The sequence below is a fragment of the Equus quagga genome, chromosome 2 (genome assembly GCF_021613505.1).
Source record: "Equus quagga isolate Etosha38 chromosome 2, UCLA_HA_Equagga_1.0, whole genome shotgun sequence".
NCBI lineage: Eukaryota > Metazoa > Chordata > Mammalia > Perissodactyla > Equidae > Equus > Equus quagga.
Genome location: NC_060268.1, coordinates 130401476 through 130423871, shown reverse-complemented (window position 1 = coordinate 130423871; position 22396 = coordinate 130401476). Strand labels below are relative to the sequence as shown.

The 22396-nt window shown below is 36.0% G+C and overlaps 1 protein-coding gene across 3 annotated transcripts in view; it reads right to left on the bottom strand.

Annotated features, from left to right (window-relative positions):
• Positions 1 to 22396, bottom strand: part of CTNNA3 (catenin alpha 3) — a 1485947-nt gene that overhangs the window by 54938 nt on the left and 1408613 nt on the right. For all 3 annotated transcript variants that reach the window (XM_046655293.1, XM_046655294.1, XM_046655295.1), the window contains one exon: positions 7477 to 7582. In XM_046655293.1, coding sequence (XP_046511249.1) covers positions 7477 to 7582 — 106 coding nt within the window. The remainder of the gene's footprint in view (positions 1 to 7476; positions 7583 to 22396) is intronic.

The window sequence follows — 22396 nt, the reverse complement described above, 5'->3', positions numbered from 1 at the left end:
AGAGGAAGGATGAAGAGCAAGAGAAGAGCAAGAGAAAGAGAGGAAAGGGCGAGGTGGACGAAGAGGAGAAAGAGAGGAAGGAAGAGGAAGGGATTTCCCCAGTTTATAGAGGAGAAATCAGAAATCTAGAAAGCCTGATACTTTTCCCAGGATTGAAGAGTTTATGTCAGAGCCAGTATTTGAACCCATTTCTATTGTCTTTCAAGTCTATTTTATTTTAAATCACCAAACTTAAGAGAATTGGGAATGCATTTTTTTTTCCATCACAGAATACCATGGGCTGCATAGTTAGAAGAAAAAAGAGAATTCTTGGGAAAACTCAGCCTTCGGCAGTGTTTTGAAGTGAAGAGTGCTTAGATTTTTTAAGAGAGCAATGTTTTCACAACTAACTTCAAAATTAGTTATCTAGAATAATGTATAATGATGAAAGGCAAGTCATTTCATTGTTTTATCGTCACAGGAAGTTGATCCTTATTAAGTACTTCCCATGTGCCAGGCACTGTGTCATGTCCTTTATGTACATAATTCTAAATTAGTACTCAGAGTCATTTTACTTAGATCTAATTATTGCCATTTTGCACATTTGCAAACTGAGTTTTGGATGGAGTATATGATTTGTCTAAAGATCTGAATTTAGTTTCCTCTGTTTCATTCACCGCACAATGATCTCCTCTAGACGACATTCATTCAAAACATCGTTTTCTTTATCCTCACTGAGTGATGGTCTTATCTAGTTCTTGTTCTTATGGATGGACTCAACAATACCTGTCATATGCTATTCTGGGTGCTTTACTTACATTAACTCTTTTGATAATCACACAACTCCACGAGGCAGGTTTTATCATTATCCCCATTTAGCAAAGGAGGAAACTGAGGCACAGAGAGGTTAATTGACGTGCCCAATTAGCAGGTGGTGGAGCTGGTATCAACTCACTTGATCTGGTTCCACTTTCCTACCTCTATGGTCTAGGAACAATATCAGTCTTCCTGCCAGTTTTATTTTATTTAATTTAAACAGTAAATTGCCACTCTGATTTGTATATTGGTTTCTCAAATTGACACTGTAATTTGTAGATTGTAAGAAGCATTAGTGTGAATTTATTCCTTAAATACCAACATGACTATATAACTTTGGATAAAATCAAAGTTAATAATTAATTCTTAACCAATAACCAATGCTGCAATCAACCAAGTTTAGGCAACACATACAGTCTCCTTCAAGTGACACTTTCAAGGCCACACTAGAAGAGTCTAGAATTCTGGTAAGGAAAGAATGAGTCAAATGAGGGGAAAATTTGAAGCTGAACTTTTGAAATTAAAAGTTGCTTGACCCAGATTTACCGTTCATTCCCAGAATTGATAAGAATCATGGGTACACCTAAAGGTGGCGGCCACTTTTATAACTGAAGTAGAAAAGCATACTAATTGATAAATTCTATACTATAAAATTTATTAATGTCTTCTTTGTCATTGATGTTTGGAAAGGCTTTCCGAGTTGTTTTTGGCTGCCCACAAGCAGAACCAGGAAAATGAATCATTCCCATTTTAAGAATGCTCTTCTACTATTTGCCAAACCTCCTTTATTAAAATCAAATAATGTTTTCTCCCACCTTTTATATTTTCACATCGAGGCGATAGAAAAAGTTTGGGTCCTAGATTTGTAGAACATTTATGCCTATGACTTTTTTTGAATAAAATTTGCATAAAAATACCTTTTAAAGGAACACTGCTAGAGACTTTTAAGGCAAATCAAGTGGTAGAACATCCTAACACACTTTGGTTATTATTTCCTAGTTTATTAAGATAGGAGATGTTGACCAGGACATCTGGTTAGCTTCTAAATGCATGCATTTCTTTTTTTTTAATTTAAGTTTTATAACCACTGGGACACTCACTATAAGCAAGCAGATGGCATGTCGGCCTAAGTGGTTTTCTCAGGTTAACCCAGCTTTCATTCTTTTAGTAAGACGCTTGATACTAATACACAATACATCATATAGTAATGAAAGGAAAAGTGAAAAACATTTATTACCTTTCAGTTTGAATTTTAAGGGTGAATTAGTAAAGTGAATCCTTTTAAAGACCTTTATTCCATAAGCTTAAGCTATTTTTTGCCCATGTTGGAATATAAACTTTATTTAAGACACATTTAAAATGACTTTTGCAATTACAGACAACAGTTTAAATTCTGCTAAGCTGGCAAAGTTTGTTAATGAAAAGTATTAGGTGTCACTGTGAATTTCCAGAAGAGAAATTTCAAGCAATCAGTGATAGCAAAGGCCCTCAGTGTCGACGACCCTTCTCTTCCCTCAGGGCTCATTTCTCCACCTGTACTCCAGCCCAGAGGCTGTCTCATTTCACCTTCCTCCGGGTCACAGAACTCCAATGATCCCATCTTCTTCTGCACTTCTAATGTCTCTTTTTTCTATCCTTGAATCTATAAACATAAAGTCCCTCAAAACAAAAACCCTCCCTCAACTCTGTAATTCCATCTCTCTCTTTTCTTGTTCCTGAACATGCCTTCGAAAAGATGTTCAATGCTGCCCCCACTGGTGTTTTCAGTTTTTGTTCTTGAGTATCTTTTCATTCTTATCCTCTTCTTGGATAATAGTATACACTGCTCTGGTTTCATCTATCACTTACAAAATAAAAACTACTAACTCTATCCTCCAGCCCTGTCTTCAGAAGATCCATACACCCATTGCATTTGCCCAGCCCAGCTCATCATCTTATCAACATTTCACACTCAACACACATAACCCTCAGCTATTTCATACTCCATCTTGCCTACTATAAAACAATTTTTCCTGTTCTATGTCAATAAAGAGTGCTTTCTCCCTCTCTCTCATCTGTTAAATTTGGTCGGTCGTTACTCTGAGATAATCACACATAGAAATCTGAGCATACTTTGAAAATTTTTCTTCTTTTGCTATGCTTTTCATTCCTGTTCTTCACCAAACTGAGGTCTCTAAAACACAGAAAGAAAGGTATCTAGAGAAGTATGGTTAAAAATACAGTGAATTCTTTGATGCTGTCAGTGATGAAGCACAACATTGACTCATATGGTCCAGACTGGCATGCTGACTTGTGAGAGTTATATTTGGGCAAGTATGGTTTAGCATTTTTCAATGCCAAATGTGGGCAATGTTGCTTTACTAGAAATGATATAAGCTGTTCAAATTCTGTCATATCTCCCTATTTATACTAAAATTATCTTGAGTTTAAGAATTGTTTCAAATTCATTTTTAGTTTCAACTAGGTTTGGACATACAGCCATTCAGAAAATGATGTCATTGGGGCTGGCCCCGTGGCCTAGTGATTAAGTTGAGTGCACTCTGCTTCAGCAGCCCAGGTTTGTGGGTTTGGATCTCTGGCACAGACCTATATCACTGGTCAGCCATGCTGTGGTGGCGACTCACATATAAAATACAGGAAAATTGGCACAGATGTTAGCTCAGGGCTAATCTTCCTCAGCAAAAAAAAAAAAAAAAAAGAAAAAGAAACGAAAATGCTATCAGTGACACATACTTTGAACACTAATACAAATTAAGGACAAAGATGCTTTCCATCTTCATCAAAGCCCCTTTCCTTTAGTAGATATAAAGTTCTGGCCCAACCTACTTTTCAGCTTTTTGTTGACTTCCATGAGAAATTCTTAGGATTGATTTCCCGATGTACTAGACTACAATTCAAAAAATATCTCCCGTCTCCTGAAACCTGAAATTTGTCAACTGAAGAGTTCCTTGGGTTGAAACAAATTTATAAAAATATTTACCCTGCATATAGAATAAGCAGGCAGAAAGGATGATGGAAAGGAAACTCAGACAAATTTCAATTATTTGGAATTTTTCGTTAAAGTTAGTCAGCCGCCTGTGAGGAGAAACTTTCCTCATCTTTCCTTTTCCCCTCCTATACCAAATCATTCTTTCCTCTGGACCCTTGAACACCTTATTTTTGGTTCCTAGGGCCATAGTTTTGTATACTTGAAATAAAACAATATATAATCACCCTCAATGCATTTGAGCCATTATTTCAATGGGGAAATGACAAAGGTCTGATAAAGGTAAAAAATAGTGACACAGCATGGCTTTAAACAGGACACTATTATTTCACGGAAACAAACACACTAAATATTTTAACGTCTACCTATTCCTATTTTAATTTCTGAGAACCTACTAGGCATTTACTTTTATAAAGTAGGGGTTTATTAATCTGGAGAATAAATGTAAGTATCGATATCTCTGCTGAAAATAAATTTCAGAGAAATAATACATCAAAATACACATATCATCACAAGATTCATCTAGAAATTACATCCTTAAGAGACATGTTAGAATGATATAAAAAAAACTCTTCAGAAGTTTCTTTTCAGTATGTTTTAATTATAAAAAATTCTTAACTCTCATAACATCAGCAGGGAAACAATTCAAATGAGGCTAGCCACCAATAAGATTTTGCTGAAATATTAATATAAATTACACTTGTAGGTTGTTTTGTTCATAATTGAGGGCATTGTATATGATTCGGCTTGTAATTCTTTATCTTGTTTTTAAAATGTCATCTTTTCTTGAATTAGCATTAGCTTGCAATGTATTTAACCTTGAAAATTCATTTTAATTGTGTTGAGTCATGATTAGGTGGGAGTACTAAGCCAGTAATGGGGATACCCTTGCTTTGGGAAAATTACAGTGAAGGGGTAGTAAGCTTCAGACACGCCACCCAGGAGTCAGAAAGTCTAATTTTGTCCTCTCCTAGTGCAAAACAGATTAAAAGATGTTATGTGGCACCTATTCATTTCTTTCCTATTTAGGGTAGACTGCTTCGACAGCTAATTGAGATCTTTTTGTGTATTACACCTACCATGTGAGGTGTTACCCAGTTCATCTAATTTAGAATATCTGCTAACATGATGAATTACAGTGTGGAAGCAAGTCATAGAAAGAGATATGTGCAAAGATTCTAAAATCTTGGATTTGTAAGAATGGCACTTCTCTAATTTGTCATTCTCTTTGTTCATGAGGAACATGTTCGCGAATTGTGATGGCTAACAAATATCTTGTCTTTTAAGAGTATACTATCTAATGGAGACAAGATTTGTACCAGAGTTCTACAGGACTTAAACGATATGGTCTTGGATGGCATATGTAATCTACCACGCCATCTCAAGACACTTTTAAAGCTCAAGAGATGTTGAGCAATTGAGACAAGTAAGCTTACACTAGAGTTCTGGATGTTTAAGCACAAGTTTTTATAGTTCATCTCTTCCTAGTTATCTAATGACAAGGCCAGAGTAGTGAATTGTACGTAGTTACACACAATAAACATTTGTTCAAGGAAGTAAGGCAGGGAAGGATTAAAAAAATGAAAAGAAAGTCCAGGCAGGCAGAATTAGAAGGATTAATTAATTTGATTTCATTTTATTCTCTCTACCTATGAACTTTGACTCTGAAACTTTTTAGAATGAAACTTAATTGGTCTAACATCATGCATATACATATACATATATCTCACAAGTCCATGTTGGGTGGAATTGAAAATTGATTGATATTGGACTTTCTGACACTCAATTAAAAAACAGACTAGAAAGAGTCATAAAAATTGTTAACATTTTTTTGAACTATTAGATTGCTCAAAATAGAAAGCAGCCAATGTTCTAGCAGATTTTTTTCACAATATACATGAACACTGTGAAAATCACCTGGCTTATATTATTCATGAATATTCTGCAATCAATTTCATATATTATTTTCTAATTTTTTTGTTAATCTCTCAAACATTATCAGAAGCACAGTCATAGAAAATTTCCCCAGATGATCGCTATGAAACAGTTTCTTTATTCTCAATTTTGATTCTTCACAAGTCTTATTTGTTCAGAACAAAAGCACTTCGTTTGGAACTGCTCTACTACATGAAGAAGAAAAGGCCAAAGAGAGTCATCCATAATTCTTTATCAGTCAATGACTGTTTCTTTAAACTTCTCTTAAAATGTAAAAGCTATGTGGAAGGAAGACAGTACTTTTGCTTTCTCCCATGCAATTTAAATAATGCTAAAAAATGTCATAATCTAATAAAGCTATGTTATAAAAGTACCTACTGCAAGGGGATCTGTAATATCAATATAAGAGACTATCAATACAAGAAAAAAAAGCTTCAAAGTGACACAATTACTTCAACTTTGAAAATTGTACATTCCAAAATAAACCAAAGTACACTGGCAGGAAGTATTAAGTATTTAAAAAGTTATCAGTACATGCAAATTTGTCCAATGCATTATGGTTCCACTTATTCTACTATTGTTTACTCTCTCATAAAACTGAAAGCAACAATTTCTAAAATACAGAAAACCATGGGCAGATTTGGGCTTCGATCATTTATTAGGAAAGAGTATGTTTTTAACTGTAAATACTAAAGACTAAAGAGATTAATAAAATGTTTATAATGCTTAAAGTAGCAAGATACTGAAAATATATGTATATTCAAGGAATGTTTAAAAATATTTATCTCTGTTATTATTCCTTATTGTTTCCTCTCCCTTATACCCACAAATATAATATCTAATAAGAGAAAGTTCTTCATGTTTCAAGAAACAGAGGATAAAAAGAGTAAATAATAGGAAGCAGCTCAATAAAGTTTCCCACAAAGTATAAAAGCAAGAAATAATATGTAATAGTTGCAAAGTCAAAAAGAAAAGTGCTTTTATGCCAAAGGGAGATAAATATGTATTATAAAGTTGAATGATATAAAACCTGAAAAGTAATACTTTATCTTGGTCTAAAATATTAATAGAATTCTTCAATACATTAACTAAAGAAACTGATAGATTTTTCAATTAAAGTTAGACAAAAGGTAACTCTAATAATGTAGCTGCTGCATAGAAAATTGGAATAGGGATTTGAGAAATCTAAAGGAAAGAAATCAAGTGTTTAGAAACTTCTGGTATTTGTCCCTAAAAGGATTATATACTTTCCAAATTTTATATCTTCACTTTAGCACTCTACTAATTACTATTTATCTTATAATTTTACACAAAATGCTAAACTATACTGTTGGCAAAGAAAACTTACAATAGAATTTTGAAAGGTATTGACTTTTGAAGAGGAAAAAATAAGAAATCTAAGATATTAAGGAAAAAATACTAACATTGGCTGTTACAGCTAATTACAATAATTTGAGTACAATTTAAACTCAAAAAAGCTAATATTTGAAATAATGTGAACATATTTGAAGCTAAAACAATCTAAGAAATAATCAAACCCTAAATAATAATAATAATGATGATAATAAAGCCCTAAGAAATAATTAAGTATCCTTAGAGTGAATTGTCCACTACTTGTGTGTTAATGATAAAATTAAAAACTAATTTAATATTAATTTAGGAAAAATCGATGCAATAGAGTAAAAATCCAACTTTGTTCTAATCAACGTCACATGGCAGAGAGCAAGGACTTTCCCCATGTCTATTTGTAGAGAACTCACTTGGTTGGCAATCTGCCGAGCAAGGACGTCCATCCTTGATCCGGATTCTGATATCAGTTTAGCTGCATAGATCACTTCAGTTGTATGCTTTAGTGGTCCTTTGCCCCTTAAAGTAAAAGAATACATATTATTTGCAGTGGTTCAGGCTAACATACACACACACACACACACACAAAAGTTTAGCATCCTAAGTACTGGCCATTGACTTTATGTACTTCAATTTTGGACAGGCCTCAGTTAGACACCAGAATTCAATGAAAAATAAAAGAAGGCCTATTTTGTTAAGATTCGGGAACTATTGCCAAGAAAATGGCCTCTATTTGATCTTGGTTCCCTGGTGTTTTTTATAGTAAACTTCAGCCTAAAGACACTCTTGGTGGATGTAGATACCTCAAGGCAAAGGTAGTTTTCTGATTAGAGGAGAAAATGTGAAATTTTGGATATTAGATACTGTGTTCAACAGTACATCTTAACCAGCAGTTACTTTTAATCTTTTTCATCCTTTTTACTGTCTTTCAGTTAATTGCATTTTGTTTTTATTACATTATCTCGCCTCCACAATTAATTCATAGTAATATCGTAGTGGTTGAGTATGCATCTGGAATCACACTATCTTGGACTGTTTCCCAAAAAACAGTCCACTTCTTACTTTTTGTGTAAGTCAAATAAAATACTCCCTCTGTGCCCTAATATCATGGTAGTAATAGGAGCACCCACCATGTGGAGTCATTGTAAGGATTACATGAGTTAATTCCTATAAAGTGCTCAGAACATTGCTTTAAACAAAGTAAGCATTTAATAATACAAGTTGTTATTGCTGTGGTTGTTAATTTAAAATAATTTTGGTTCCTAATGCCATGGAAAAGTCGGGTTCATTTATAGATTTTGTAAGGTAGGTAAGAAGAAGGAAGTGCGCTTGTTATATTTTTGGAGTGGGATAACATAAGGAGATGTTTTCCTATCTTCTTTTTCCTCAAAAATAAATGAATGATTACTTGAATGAATGTAACTGTTCCATACACCTAAAACCGCTTCTCTCTTTATTTCCTTATGTCCAATTCCTAACCCTCTACTGACTGTCAACCATATTGACTGTTCTAACTATTTGGTTTCTGTTCCTTGTCCCTAGCAGAGAATGGGACCCTGAAGGAAACACTCCCTAAAGCCATTGTTTTGATGCTTTTTTTTTTTTTTGAGGAAGATTAGCTTCAAGGTAACATCTGTCACAAACCCACCTCTTTTTGCTGAGGAAGACTGGCCCTGAGCTAACATCAGTGCCCATGTTCCTCTACTTTCTATGTGGGATGCCTGCCACAGCATGGCTTGACAAGTAGTGCATAGGTCTCCACTCAGGATCCCAACCGGCGAACCCCGGGCCACCGAAGTGGAATGTGTGAACTTGACAGCTAAGCCACTGGTCTGGCCCCGACGCTTGGAGGAGGGTGAGGAGATAAAGGGAGGTGGGAAGCAGGAATCAGCTGGTCAAGGTGAGATAAGGATTTTGAGAGGCTCAAATACAGTGAAATTAGAAGAGAAAGGGAATGAAAACAGTCTTTGTCCATGTCTTATTTACACCTTGGACTCACCTTGAGGGTAGAGACTCTTAGGTTAAACCTGGTAAGATTTGTTATCAGAAGAAAATCTCTGTTGACCAAGGAGAATATCACTATGCAGTGATAAAAGACAGGGGATTCATGTGGAACTAAATGATCAGAGTATTCTATACCTGAAAACCTGAACACCAAAACGTTTGCACCTCGTGCCAAAAAGGCCTTTCATTTCTCCTTGTCTGTGGTGCCTCTAAAATTCATTATAAGCAAGTTTTCCTGTGGAAACGGAAGAGTATGTCTAACATAATGAAAACTTGGCCTCAGAAGATGGTTATCATCCTCCTTCTCCTCTTTGAATCTGCTGACACAGGTTGCTTTGTAATTTTTTAAAAAAACAACATTAATCATTATAACATTTGAGTTGCTCTCATCAAATTTACTTTATGCATCAGGCAGGACTAGCTGTTATGTACCTGGTTATGTTCAAGAAAGGCATTGCATTTCATTATTTCGGTGCATCTCCGGAGCAAGTTAAACTTAAATAAAGCTGTCCACGCTCCTGAGAGGCAATGCATCAATTTTCAAGGTCTTAAACGATGGGCAAAGGTTGTATCTAAGGAGAGCGGCTAACACTGTCTTAACTTAAACAATAGACAAAGAGTTATACCCAAGGAATGTGGCTAATGTATCCTTCCCCTAAAAATAATAAATTTCCCCGTATAAAAACCCCGGGCCAACAAGAGGGAAATTGCCTCTAGCTTTAAATGCCTACCTTGTGATGAGACCACATCTTAAGCACACGTAGAATCTAAAAGGAACGATAATACATTATGACAGACCACAATTATTCTCTTCCTCATGTTCCTAATTAAATGTATTGCCTGGCAAGCTTCCTACTGAGTGCCAAACAAAATATACATTTTACAAATGATTCCACATCATGCCAAGCTTCCAGAGGAAGCTGCAATTATGGAAACTATGATAAATTTTTAACATTCTCAGCCTGAAATGTGCTATGTAATGAAGGCTTTTTAAATTGGGAAATACATTCAAAGGTTGTTTGCTGCCTTCATTTTCATAATGGGTTCTCAGGATCTCCTGTCAGCAAATTGTGTCTTAAATCATTGAGTTTGGATCCGACAGAGAAAGATACCCAGAGGAGGAGGGAGTCGACTTTGGAAATATTTTAAAGAAAGCAGGAGCCAGACATCTTTAATAAATAGTGGATACAATAATAATTTTATCTATCTTCCAAAAAAGGAGGGCAGATCAAGCTCTGGAGTAGAGTCTGCTAATTAATCATTAAAGTATATGTTAGAGAGCATAATCGGAAAGACTGCAATACCCCAGCGATGTCGGTGCCATGTGGAAAATGCTATTAAGGCGAGTGAAAGGGATACCTCTGAAACTTAATTTATTGGCGCAACGTAACCTCTGAGTCATTTTTTATACTGCCCCAACCTTGACCCTCATTCCTCTCCCAGTTCTCGCCAGGTTTCTGGCATCCACCCCTCCCTTCGTTCTCTTTTGATTAGCACAAGAAATAAGAAGATGATGCGGCAGATCAGTAACAGGGATCTGGTTTAGTAATAGAAGATATCAAATCGTTTCCTGGACTTATTTTGTCTTTTTTAGGGACAGAGAAGATCTATGAAACGATTTGGTATTTTCTGCTACTGATTAAAAACAAAACAGAAAGCTTTATTTTATATTTTGGACTTTGTAGCCCCTAAATCTTTGATAACATAGTATTGTTCCCCCTTTCAAGGCCAAAAACTTTCCCATTCATCCTTCTTTCCTTTGACATTTATACAGAATAAGTCCATTGTGGCTCACTTAATAGATGAAAACAGTGATAGTATATATTTTGTTGCATAAGAGCAGTTACATTTTTTTACATGTTAGACACTATAGCATACATAAACCAATTTAATTATTATAACAACCCTATGAGTTTAGAATTATTATTCTCCTTATCTCACAGATGAGGAAACTGAGGAACAGAGATGTTAAATATGTCTTTTATCCAGTTACACAGCCAGCAAGAATTGGAGATGTGGTTTGAGTTCAGGCAACCTGGCTGTAGAATCTGCTTTTAATGACTATCCATGTGGCTTCCAATAAAACATGCTAAGATAAAATTAAAATGTTAATGTTAATTGTTAACTAGACTTATTGTGGTGATCATTTCACAGTGCATACAAATATCAAAACATTATGTTGTACACCTCAACTAATATAATGTCATATGTCAATTATACCTCAAGAAAAAAAATAAAGAAAAAAATATTAGGAAGATCTCCTCAGACGTTGATGGGAGCTACTATGATTGTAACAGAGAGGAAAAGATGAGGGTTTGATTTCGGCTCTGGGTGGTTAAGGGGTCCACCAACAGTGACTCGCTCACACATGGCAGCCTCAAAGAATGCAGCCAGCAGTAGCCTACAGTCCTGGGGTTTCTTTCTTAAGATGTTATTACTTTCTTCTGTTACTTATCCTGGTACCCTTCCTCCCTCTCCCCTTCTCCTTGGATTCTAAATAAAAAACCCTACTCGGCCATTACACAAGCCATGCCAGATGGGAGATGGTACAGTGCTGTTTATTTATAATACAACAAATAGAACTTTTATCTGCAAATCTTAGTTTTTGACATGGTTATTTAATTTAATTCTAACACTCAAATTTAGTGCTGTTATGAAGTAGAGTGAAATGTATATAGACTTGGGAAATCCATTTTGTCTGTATCCCAACCCTGTCACTTGCTAGCCATATAGCCTTGGGTAAATGACAGTTGGTCTAATCTCATTTTCTCTTAATTAAAATAATGATTGTAATACTTACTACATGGTAAGGATACATAATCATATATTTTACACATTATTTGGCACATAAGGTGCTCAGCAAATGTTAATTTTTTTTCCCTTATCCCTTTACGAATGACGGTATTTTATGAAAATTTACATTTTTACTTTTTATTTAAAAATTACAGTAATTGCCAGACAATGTGAACAGACTTGATTAAATTGAGTTTCTTTTTACACCCACTGACAATATAACTCTATATAACCTTGTGCATAATATCCTTTTATAAGAAAAAAATATATAAAACACATATACCTATAAACTCTGTGTGTATATTGTCACTGTTGTTCAAGGTGGTCCTTTAACTCCTTATAAGGATTTAATTTACAATCAGTGACAGATCTTTTTGGTAATATAAACTCAAGATAAATGATTTAGCTCTAGAAGTGCATCATCAGAATTTTCTTACCTGTTGTTCTGACATCAGATACAAAAGAAAAAAGCAATTATCATGGAAGCAATGAAAAGTGATGAAATTAAAAGAGGTGTACTCGACCTAGGCGAGGACACACTCTTCCTCTGCTATTCAAATATGAAACTTTAATTAGGCAACTCTCTCCCTCTGGATGCTATGTTCTCTTGTAAAGTGTCATTCTCAAGTTTTGAGGACCTATAGAAGTCCTTGAAAAATCAACAAGTAAATAATCAGTTAACAATCATACTGAGTAATTGGCATCCTGGGAACCTTTGGGATTCCAGTCTGTAACAGGTGTCGCCCCATGGAAGAGAGAAAATATTGTCTGAGCATTGCACACATTTTTTTTCATTTTTGCTCTTCTTGTTTCATATTATTCAGGGTAGCCTAACTGCTAAAACAATATCATCAAAATATCTTAATGGCTTAACCCAATTAAATTTATTTCTCTCTCACATCACAGTCAAGGTGGATTGTGGGGTGATGGGCTATATACCACAAGCCATTTAAGACCCCAGGTTCCTTCTAGCTACAAGATAACCTATCCCCTAGGGCTTCCCAGCCCTCTATCGGGTCACTGCATCCAGACAGCTGACACAGGAAATGAATGAGGATCTCACAGGAGATTTTGGGGATCAGGATAAGAACTGGAACACACCACTCCAACCTGTATTCCAGAATCTGGACACACAGATGCATGTAACTGCAAAAAAGTCTGTCAAATGTATTCTGTTTGGGCACAGGAAGAAAAGAAAACAGGGTTTTATGAGCTCATAGCATTTTCTCTGCACATAATCCCAGGGGTGCTAAAATCCTACATTTTCTTTTTTCATTTTAGCAGCAGAAGTCTGTGTTCCCTGTAAAGGGAAATTTGGATGTCATCAAGTAGGTGGGAAAAACTGGGAAAGTACCAAGATTTTTCACCAATACAGCTGAAATTATAAGACATATACTGTGCCTGGGCAGAAGACCAGTTCTGTTTTTTGTTTTGAAATTGCCACATATAGACGGTCTATTATTAAAAATAAAAATTACTTAAGTTTCACTTTGTGCATGGTGATAATAGTCTTTCATGTTCAATGCTGTATTTGTTTATGAAACAAGGATAGGGTTCATTTTAGAAATCTTTTTGGGGATCAGCCTGGGGAGAATACCTTTATTTATTATTGTTATTATTATTGTTGCTGCTGCTGTTGTTATGGTTGCCTGTGTGTATATGAGGTGTGTGTAGGAAGTAGGAATTCCCTTCCTCAAATCCAAAAGCTAGTATTCTAAAAAAAATCTGAGATGTGAATCTTTTCTCTGTTCTTCAGCTCTCAAATTCACTAATTCACCTTCTACCAGTTTGTGTGGTATCAAATTCAAGACAGACTATATCCTTGAGAGAAGAATTTCATGGCGTACCCTTAAGGACGAAAAACAGTAAACACCTAGCTGGAAGCAGAAGCAGAAATAGAATGAATGATTTCATTAGCAAAGTTTATTTTTTTTAAATTGTAGGCAAAGAAGAGGTCAGTTAGCCAGATATTTTTATTTTTGTCTTTAGTAAAACAGACAACCTTCTCCAGTTCTTCCTAAGTGTGTAGATTTTACTATTTTTCTGTGTAATTTTGTACTGAAAGCATACAAAACAAACTATTTGTCTACTTACTGTGTTCTAGACACTATTAAATCGCCTAATTTTCTCACTCAGTTCTCACACCCAGATTTGCTGCACAGTGTTGCACAGCTTGTTTCCAGCACAAATTTAGAGTTGCCGCTCATAACATAGATATTCCCATAATTGTGCATATTACAACTTATGCTACCTGACATGCTCATTCTGCTCCTAGAATCTATTATCTTCACCCTATAAACAAGAAAACTGAAGCTTACAAGATCAAAGTTCTTAACTTTTCTTCAAGCTATATGAAGACTGCTTGGTCTCAACTTAAAAGCAAGGCGGTTAAGTCATTAGTACTTTAAGAGCCAATTAAAAAGAAATCAGGCGGAAGAATCCTCACAGGTTTTCTGTCAGTGTGCATCTTGAAGCACTGACATTCAATGGGTCACTCTGAATCAGTGGAATGTTTCATATGCTGCAAAGAAATACACAAGAACAAGAGATGCCTAGCCATTGTTCTGAGTGGGATCTTATTAAAGCATCATTCTCTGTCTATCTGAGCAATCTCAAGGGTTGTGAAATAAATAACCTCTTCTTTGACTGAATTTCTTTTCTCAGCAACCTGACATTTATCTTTCTCTTTTCGTTTCTTTTTTTTTAAATTCTACTTGGGGCTGAAAGCAGATACATCTAAAGAAAAAGAAAATTGCAATTATTTTTTCCCTCTCAACTGAACATTTTAGCTCAGAGAGAGATGTGGTCTAATGGTGGGGGTCCAGGATTGACCATCAGAAGTTTTCTAGAACCAAAAATGAAGTCACTAATGTTAATTTGAGACCCCTGGCACTGGTGAAAAAAAATGTGGTGTATAGGAAGTTTTTTCTAGTGATGTCAGCCCAATTTTTTACTAATTAAATAAGTTATTTCGATATCACATCTAAGGATCACACACATTTAAGAAACATTGCCAGTCTCATCTGCTCTTCCAATGGCAAGGAAACTCTCCTATCAACCTAAAAGGGAAAACTCGAGTTGGTAGTTGCATGGCTTCCGATTCTCACCTCTCCCTCTACACCCACAACTGCCATCACTCTTGTATCAATCGTTCTCCTGATCCTTCTACACACAGAACCCTTGTGTTAGTTTCCCATTGCAGTTGGAATAAATTCTCATAAACTCAGTGGCTTAAGACAACATCAATTTATTGTTTTATAGTTTTGGAGGTCAGAAGTCCAAAATCAGTTCCAGTAGGCCAAAGCAAAGGTGCTGTCTGGGCTGGTTCCTTCTGGAGGCTGCAAGAGGAGAATCCAGTCCCTTGCCTCTTTGAGCTTCTAGAGGCTGTCTTTATCCTTTGGCTTGTGGCACTTTCCCCCGTCTTCAAAGCACATCATTGCAATTGCTGCTTCTGTCGTCCTATCAATGTCCTTCTCCTTTCTGATTTCCTGTTCCTTCTTGTAAGCACCTCTGTGATTACATGGGACCCACCCAGATAATCCAGGATGATTTCCCATCTCGATATCCCGAATGTAATCACATTTACAGAGTCCCTTTTGCCATAGAAGATAGCATTCACAGGTTCTGAGGATTAGAAGGTGGACAACTCGGAAAGCCATTATTCAGTCTGCCACAGTCCTCCAGAGTCACTACCAAGTAGTCAGGAGCTACTGGTTTTCCTGGACTTGGATCAAATCAGCTTGAACAAATCGACAGTGCTCTGGTGGTCTTGCTGTTTTTTTTACCTGACCTATATTATTCCAACTGCCAGTGCAAATGTCAAGTTCTTGGCTCTCAATGGTTTGCTAGCTGTGTTTCTTTACTTATAGTTCAGATCAAATGGTGAGGCCTGAGAAATTTGGAGATCTGGGAAAACCACAATTAATCTGCAGAGACACTTGGTGTGCCTGGTGTTGCTCTTCGTTCCGTTCCATCACATAGTAACCTCTCCTCCTGAGGCTACACGTGGAACACACAACCGCTGAAAACACGTCAGACTCTAACATGGGGTAAGAGGAGAGGAGGAAGTCCTATTCTGGAGGAGACGGGGAAAGCTTTTCAGGTGCCTATTATATGTAGTCATTTCTTCTTTGAGACTTACAAATAAGACTAAGTCATTGTTCACTGATACCTTCTCAGGACATAATGGGAAATCTGTACCCAGCACCAACATTTGAAAACAGGTCTTTTCTCATCTTCTACACATTACTTCTTTGAGTGTGCACATTAATCAAAGCCAATGTACTGTAAATGCAATCACACTCTCTGACTGTGGGAGTCCCTCTTTTTCCTGTTGGCATTGCCCTCAGCATTAATCATGTACACAAGTTCTTACAGAGCTTGGGCATTTTTTCCAGTTTCCCTTAAACCACTGTGATATACGGCCTACTCTTGCTCCTTTAATATCAGTCCAAATATTATGGGCTCAGAAAGTAGTCATTTTCAATTTACAAAAATAATATAATTTAGCTCATTATTTAGCATCTGACCTTCTTAAAGGCTACATCCCAACTCACTTCTTACTCTGGTCATGACCCAGTGTTATCCTAAAGTCCAGTTGAAGAAACACACAGGGATGAAGTGCCACTAACCTAGTTAAGGCTTATGGCAGTTAATAGATTGGGTACAGAGGTGGGTCAAGGGTCTGGCTTGCCACCAGTATCCAGCTGTGTTGTTTGTGGAGATGATAAAAACTGCCAGCAGATCTTCGGCAAGGCTTCCCTTCCCTAGTCTAGTTGGATATAGTTGCAGTTTATTAAATTTTAGGACACTATAAAGCCTACCATTTTTAACTGGCTTACTCAGATTGAGTGTGACTTGAGATATGTTTTGTGCAGCTAGTTTTCATGTGAATGTGCCACTATTCCTGCTCTCCATTGATTTACGAGCTTTATTAAATTATTTCATTGTGCAGTGACCCAAAGCTGACTTTTTTAAAGAATATGATTTTAAAACTTGAATGAAGTAACCAACTCTAGTTCAGACACACACATTATTTTTTACTTTCTCCCTCTGTCAGGGTGAATACCCAATTATTTACTTAATACTCTGTAAGACAACATATTTAACACCTCCTCCATTAAAAGAAGTGAGAGCAACATCATTGTAAAGTGGAATCATTCCTGGCTGGGTGATCCACCCTCTTGTCTGTGTGTGTTGGCCTTTACCCTAAAAATCTCTTGCTGTGGAATAAAATAGACTCACACCATACTTAGGTATTTGGATCTGCTTTTACATTGGATGACTCAGTCTGGAGGGTCACTAGCTGCTATCAGACTGCGCTATTTTCAAAGGACCATAACCTACTTTAGAATTATATGCTTAACAATTTACTTCTTATTCAACCAAAATTACAAAAGAAAGGCAGAGAAAAGAAAGTCATGGTTACATTTTCTTTCCTCCTCCTTTCTTTCCTTTTTTTTTACTTTCAAGACTTTTCTGCCCTTTGTGGGGTATGGGTGCTTTGGTGCTGCTATAGCAGTGGGCTTTGGGTCACGGCGTCAGAATGTACTGGACCACACATCTCTTCTGCCCTTTTCTACAGGGAGTCGATTTCATTCAAGGCCTGCCAGTTCTCGAGTTCTGAAAATAGGCCTCAAAGATTTCCTGAAATTCTTTTGAAAGTTTTAATGATGTCGTGCGAGCATATTGAACTTAACTGAGAAGGCTGCCTTTCTCTCCTGTCTAGAATTCCTCCCCAAACTCTAGTGGGTTGTTTTTTTTTAAAAATGTTCCTTGAAATAGGAGACCCTGAGCCTCCAAATAAGTGGGGTTATTTAGGAAGAAAAGACTGGGAAACAAGAAAACTAATGGTCACATGGTAGGATGGTTACTCTGAATAAAATCCAAATTTGTAGCTCTCAAGAGGAGGCTCATAGAATTCATTTCTATGGTTTACACTCTGGTGCTGAATAAGTTTTTTTTGCCCCAATGGGAAAAAATGATATCTTCCCAGAGGCTAAAATCATTATAATTGTGACTGTTCCACAGGATCACTTCCAAGAAGGCTAATATGCTTATGCCAGGAGCTGGTTTCTGAAAACATTCTCTCTTCACATTGAACTTCTGAGGCTTTAAACAGCAAAACATCATAGTTTTCGTGAAAGAGGTTGCTTTGGGGCCTTTATTCAGCCTGCTCTATCAAGCGTAGAATGAGATAACACACGCTTTACCTTCATCTTCTACATCTATATATTTATTAATGTTCCATGTGTACTATTGTGCTAATAAATTATGTACATTATGAAACATATATAGAAATTAAATTGTAAAGGGGTCAATTAAGGATGAAAGAAGCTGTTTGAAACAACTTTCTGCTAATAATGTCATTAAAAACAATCTCAAGACACATATTCCCTTGAGAAATTTAACATGAGTATTAGAGAATGTAAATCAAGTAGCCTTCTTGATAATTCACTTTATTGGCCCAGTTCTGGTCAGTTTTGATTAGATCGTCATTGATTTCACTTTGTAACATGGCTGACGAGTTTCTCCTCCTGGGAATAAAGAGAATAGTCAACTCTGATATCTTGTTCTTTGTTTGGTCTTCTTTTTTAATTATCCTCAATCCGAATTTTTTTTCTGAAAATTTGAAAATAACAGATCCTATTTAATGAAGGTTAACTGGTTAAAACTAGAAAGTATAAATCCAGGTAACCAAGAACACATTAATTGTGATATGTTACAATCTATTGAACAAGTGGAGGCACCATAATCAACCCTTCTAAGCTATAGAACTCTCTTGTCTGGGATACGCAGTAAAGAAGAGTACCAGTGTCAATCATATATTACATATTGGTAGAGATATAATTGTTACATTTTTGATAACAAACATAAACAAAATTTTAAATATTTTCTTTTCGCTCTCCAATAGAATATCTCACAGCTCCACTGTGGAGATTACTATCTGAAGGCAGAGCTCAAATGTTATCTTTTCTAGAAAGTCTTTTCTGTTGTTGAAAACAGGCAATACATATTTGGTTCCTCTGGACATTCCTACCATCTTACTTGTACCTCTTTTGAGACTGTAACCTCTTTCTGCCTTGGAGTTATGTATATCCATTTCTTAGGTTTTGAACTAGACTCTAAGCTTATTGGAGGAATGATCCGTGGACGATTCATGTTTGAATTTCCCAGAGCATCTGGAGGCAGGGAGAGCATAGGAAGACCTGCTGGGAATTTATATTTCATAGTTCTTCCAAAAATACATTTTTCAAGAGATAAGTTAATAAAGGCCCTTACCCCAGTGCAAATAAACTTCATGGTTTTGACTTTTATTTTGTATTCTTGCCTCTATTAGGTGCTATCAAACAATACATTAGAAGGCATGAGAAAGAAGGGCTAGAAATTAGAAAAAGTATTTTTCCTTTAAAGATTCAAAATAAATGTCAAATTCACAATGGATAATCATCTTCGAATAACTGAAATTAGATAATGGATGATTATCCAAAGACGCTTTTTGATGCTAAACTTTTAACGTATGCATGCATCTACCTTCAAAATATTATACTCATCTGTAATATATCTTCTTTTTCTAAACTAGTTCAAAATAGAAACTATAAATAACAATAAGGACATGTTTTTATTACTCCTCATTTTAGACAGTAGATATTAGAGAAGGAAGCATTATGTAAGTTAAAGAACTAAAAATAGTTTATTCCTGTGAGCATAGATGCTATAGTAAAGACAACAGGAATTATTTTTAAGAGCTTTTTAGAGCTGCAAAGAACTAAAGGTGAAAGGTCAATTCAAACTGAAAACCAGAAAACATTATTACAAATAAGAAAAAAAGAAAAACATCCAAGGAACAAAAGAGCAACTTATTTTTAAACATAGCTGCTATTTCTAGAAACATGACAAATTCTTGAAGGGCCAAGAATTGTAGGTTCTGCTCTGACTTCTGAGAGCTGAGCTTGGGAGTCCTGTATAGTTTTCCACATACTTAGATGCTCCCAAGAATCAAGGTGAGATTGATTTAATTTTTTTCCAAGGTTGTGTTCCCATCATTAGGCCATGCCCATGGTAACTAACTGTGGGGAAAGTGTGCCAGGCCAGGCTGGTGGAATTACAGAGGTTTCAGAGGGGCTAAATTGGACAAAAGTAAAGGGCAGTCAAGTCATCTACACTGTTTCTTATGCTGAGGATTCTGAAGGCCATACGAGAAGGGGGCCTCCTGCTAGAGTCTGTGCCTTGTAAACAAAATTTCACGTCAACCACCTGAAAAGAAATTCCTAGTATGCATAAGCACATATTCTTTCTGCCATTTCTATTTTACCAAAGAACAAGTACATGACATACTATCTCTGGCAATTGGGTTTAACCATTTCCATGGACTGATACTCTGTCTTGGCCTATCCTGTGTTGTATTGAAACACATCCCTGCCTCATCTCTGACCTCACATGGCCTGTTGCTTTGAGATGAATGAAGCCCCAGTTTAGGGATCCCAGCCTACCTGGTCACCATGGGTACCACTCTCAAGTCCCCATCAGGTACAATTACTTTCTCTCTTGATGATTCTACTACCTTTCATCTGCTTCTCTCTTGGTCATGCCCTCTCCCTACAATCTCACCAGGTATATTTTATCTTCTCTTTCTCTTCCTTCTCTCTCCCTTATTGTTGCTTTCTCTTTATTCTTTGTCTCTTCCTTTTCTTTTCTACTTTTCCCCTCTGTTCTTCTGCTAGTTAAAATTGAAGATAATTTTTCAGTCTTACTTGTGGATTAAACAGATAGCTGACTCTTGGTTTCACAGAAGTTTTAATGTTACCCATAATAGGAAGTTCCAATTGTATGGCATTTTACAAACTAAAAAGCACTTTCCTACAGATTATTTCATTTTGACATACAGAATAAACCTGCGCTATAAGAAAGACAGAGATTATCAGCCCCAGTTACAAAAGAAAGTACTGATGCTCATGTAAGTTAGTGGCTCAATCAAGTTTACATATTCAGGAATTGGCAGAGCAAGGGGTCAGTTAAACTTGGTACTTCTGATTCTTTCCCTATGCTTATACTATCTCAGCTTGCCAGTTTCTTTTATTCTCTTTGGGACCAAAACAAACACAGCCCTTCATTCTCCTGTCTTCAATCATAAAAGATTCCAGTTTTGCAAGACCCTTTAGGAAAAGCTATCTCACTTCCATGAAGGTTGTTAACAAACTCATACATTTAACAAATAATTATTGATTATTGGCTATATGTGAGGCGCTTTGCTAGCAACATGATGCATAGAAACGTGAATAAGGCATGGCCCGCTCCCTGGAACATAGGATGACTGGATGGAAGTGTCACTTTAACGGAAAGACCATTTGGGCAAAAACTGTCTTCCCTATTATATCTTAAGTTTCATGGATGCAAAAGTAGAAAGGAGTTCATTCGGACATCCATTTATTCATGAATTTATTCATTATATATAACTATCGTGCATTTTAACTGTAGACCAGGATTTTCTCTAGGTGTTTGCGTCCTTAAAGCTTGAAATCTGTAGGGAATACAGTAAAGTGAAGAGATGAACATGTGAAAAAATAAATAATAAGATAGTTTCAGATGGTGACATTAGTAAGATGAAAATAAACCTAGTAATATAATAAAATACTTGGTTGGGGCAGAAGAGAATATTAGTTGAAGGAAAAAATAATTAATGTCTGTACTGAGTTTGGAACTGACAGGAGAAGGCATACAATAACAACAATTGAATGTGGATAAGAAAAAAGATATAACTTTTACATCTTAAATTCCAGCTGGAGTTGTGAAAGTGATCCACAAAATATTTCCAAGGGAGCTAATTTCTTTCTTCAGTAAGTACTATAAATCATACATGATGACATTAAGGGATAAAACTAAGTAAAATGAGACAAGTGAATGAAAAATAGCTAATCAGAGTGGACACGAATCATGATACTTTATAATCTCAAATGCCTTTGAACTATACAATCATAGAAACTAATAGTTGAATGAGACCTTGATAGCCAATTAGTCTGGGTTCTCTCAACTATGGAAATAATTTCTACAACCTCCATGACTAAGAGTGATTTAATTTCTGACAGCGTGTTTCCACACTTAGGGCACATAATTCCATGGGATAGGTTTCTTTTTGTTGGATTGACAGCTTTACTTATTAGCTATTTTTTTTTTTAATTGAGCAAAAAAACTGCTCTTTGCCTTACATTGGTCCTAGCTCTGCGCTCTGGAACACCACGGAATCATGTCCTACAAGACTGAAGGATTAGATTTAGAAATTTAGCCTGTTTCTTAAGACACCATTGTATTTTCTGAAAAATATATTCTAGAATACTGCGGAAGAAAAAGGAGATTTTGAAAATTAAACACACTAAACAAGCAAAGAGGAAGAAGAAAAGAAACGCCTTTCATTACATGAAAGAGACAACTAATAAAGCTGCTCTATTAAACCCAAACTAGGGAAGAAGAAAAGAAATAAGTGGAAAAACACTGAATGCTACAGTCAAGATTTCAGCAGATCTGGAGAAGCAAGTGTGG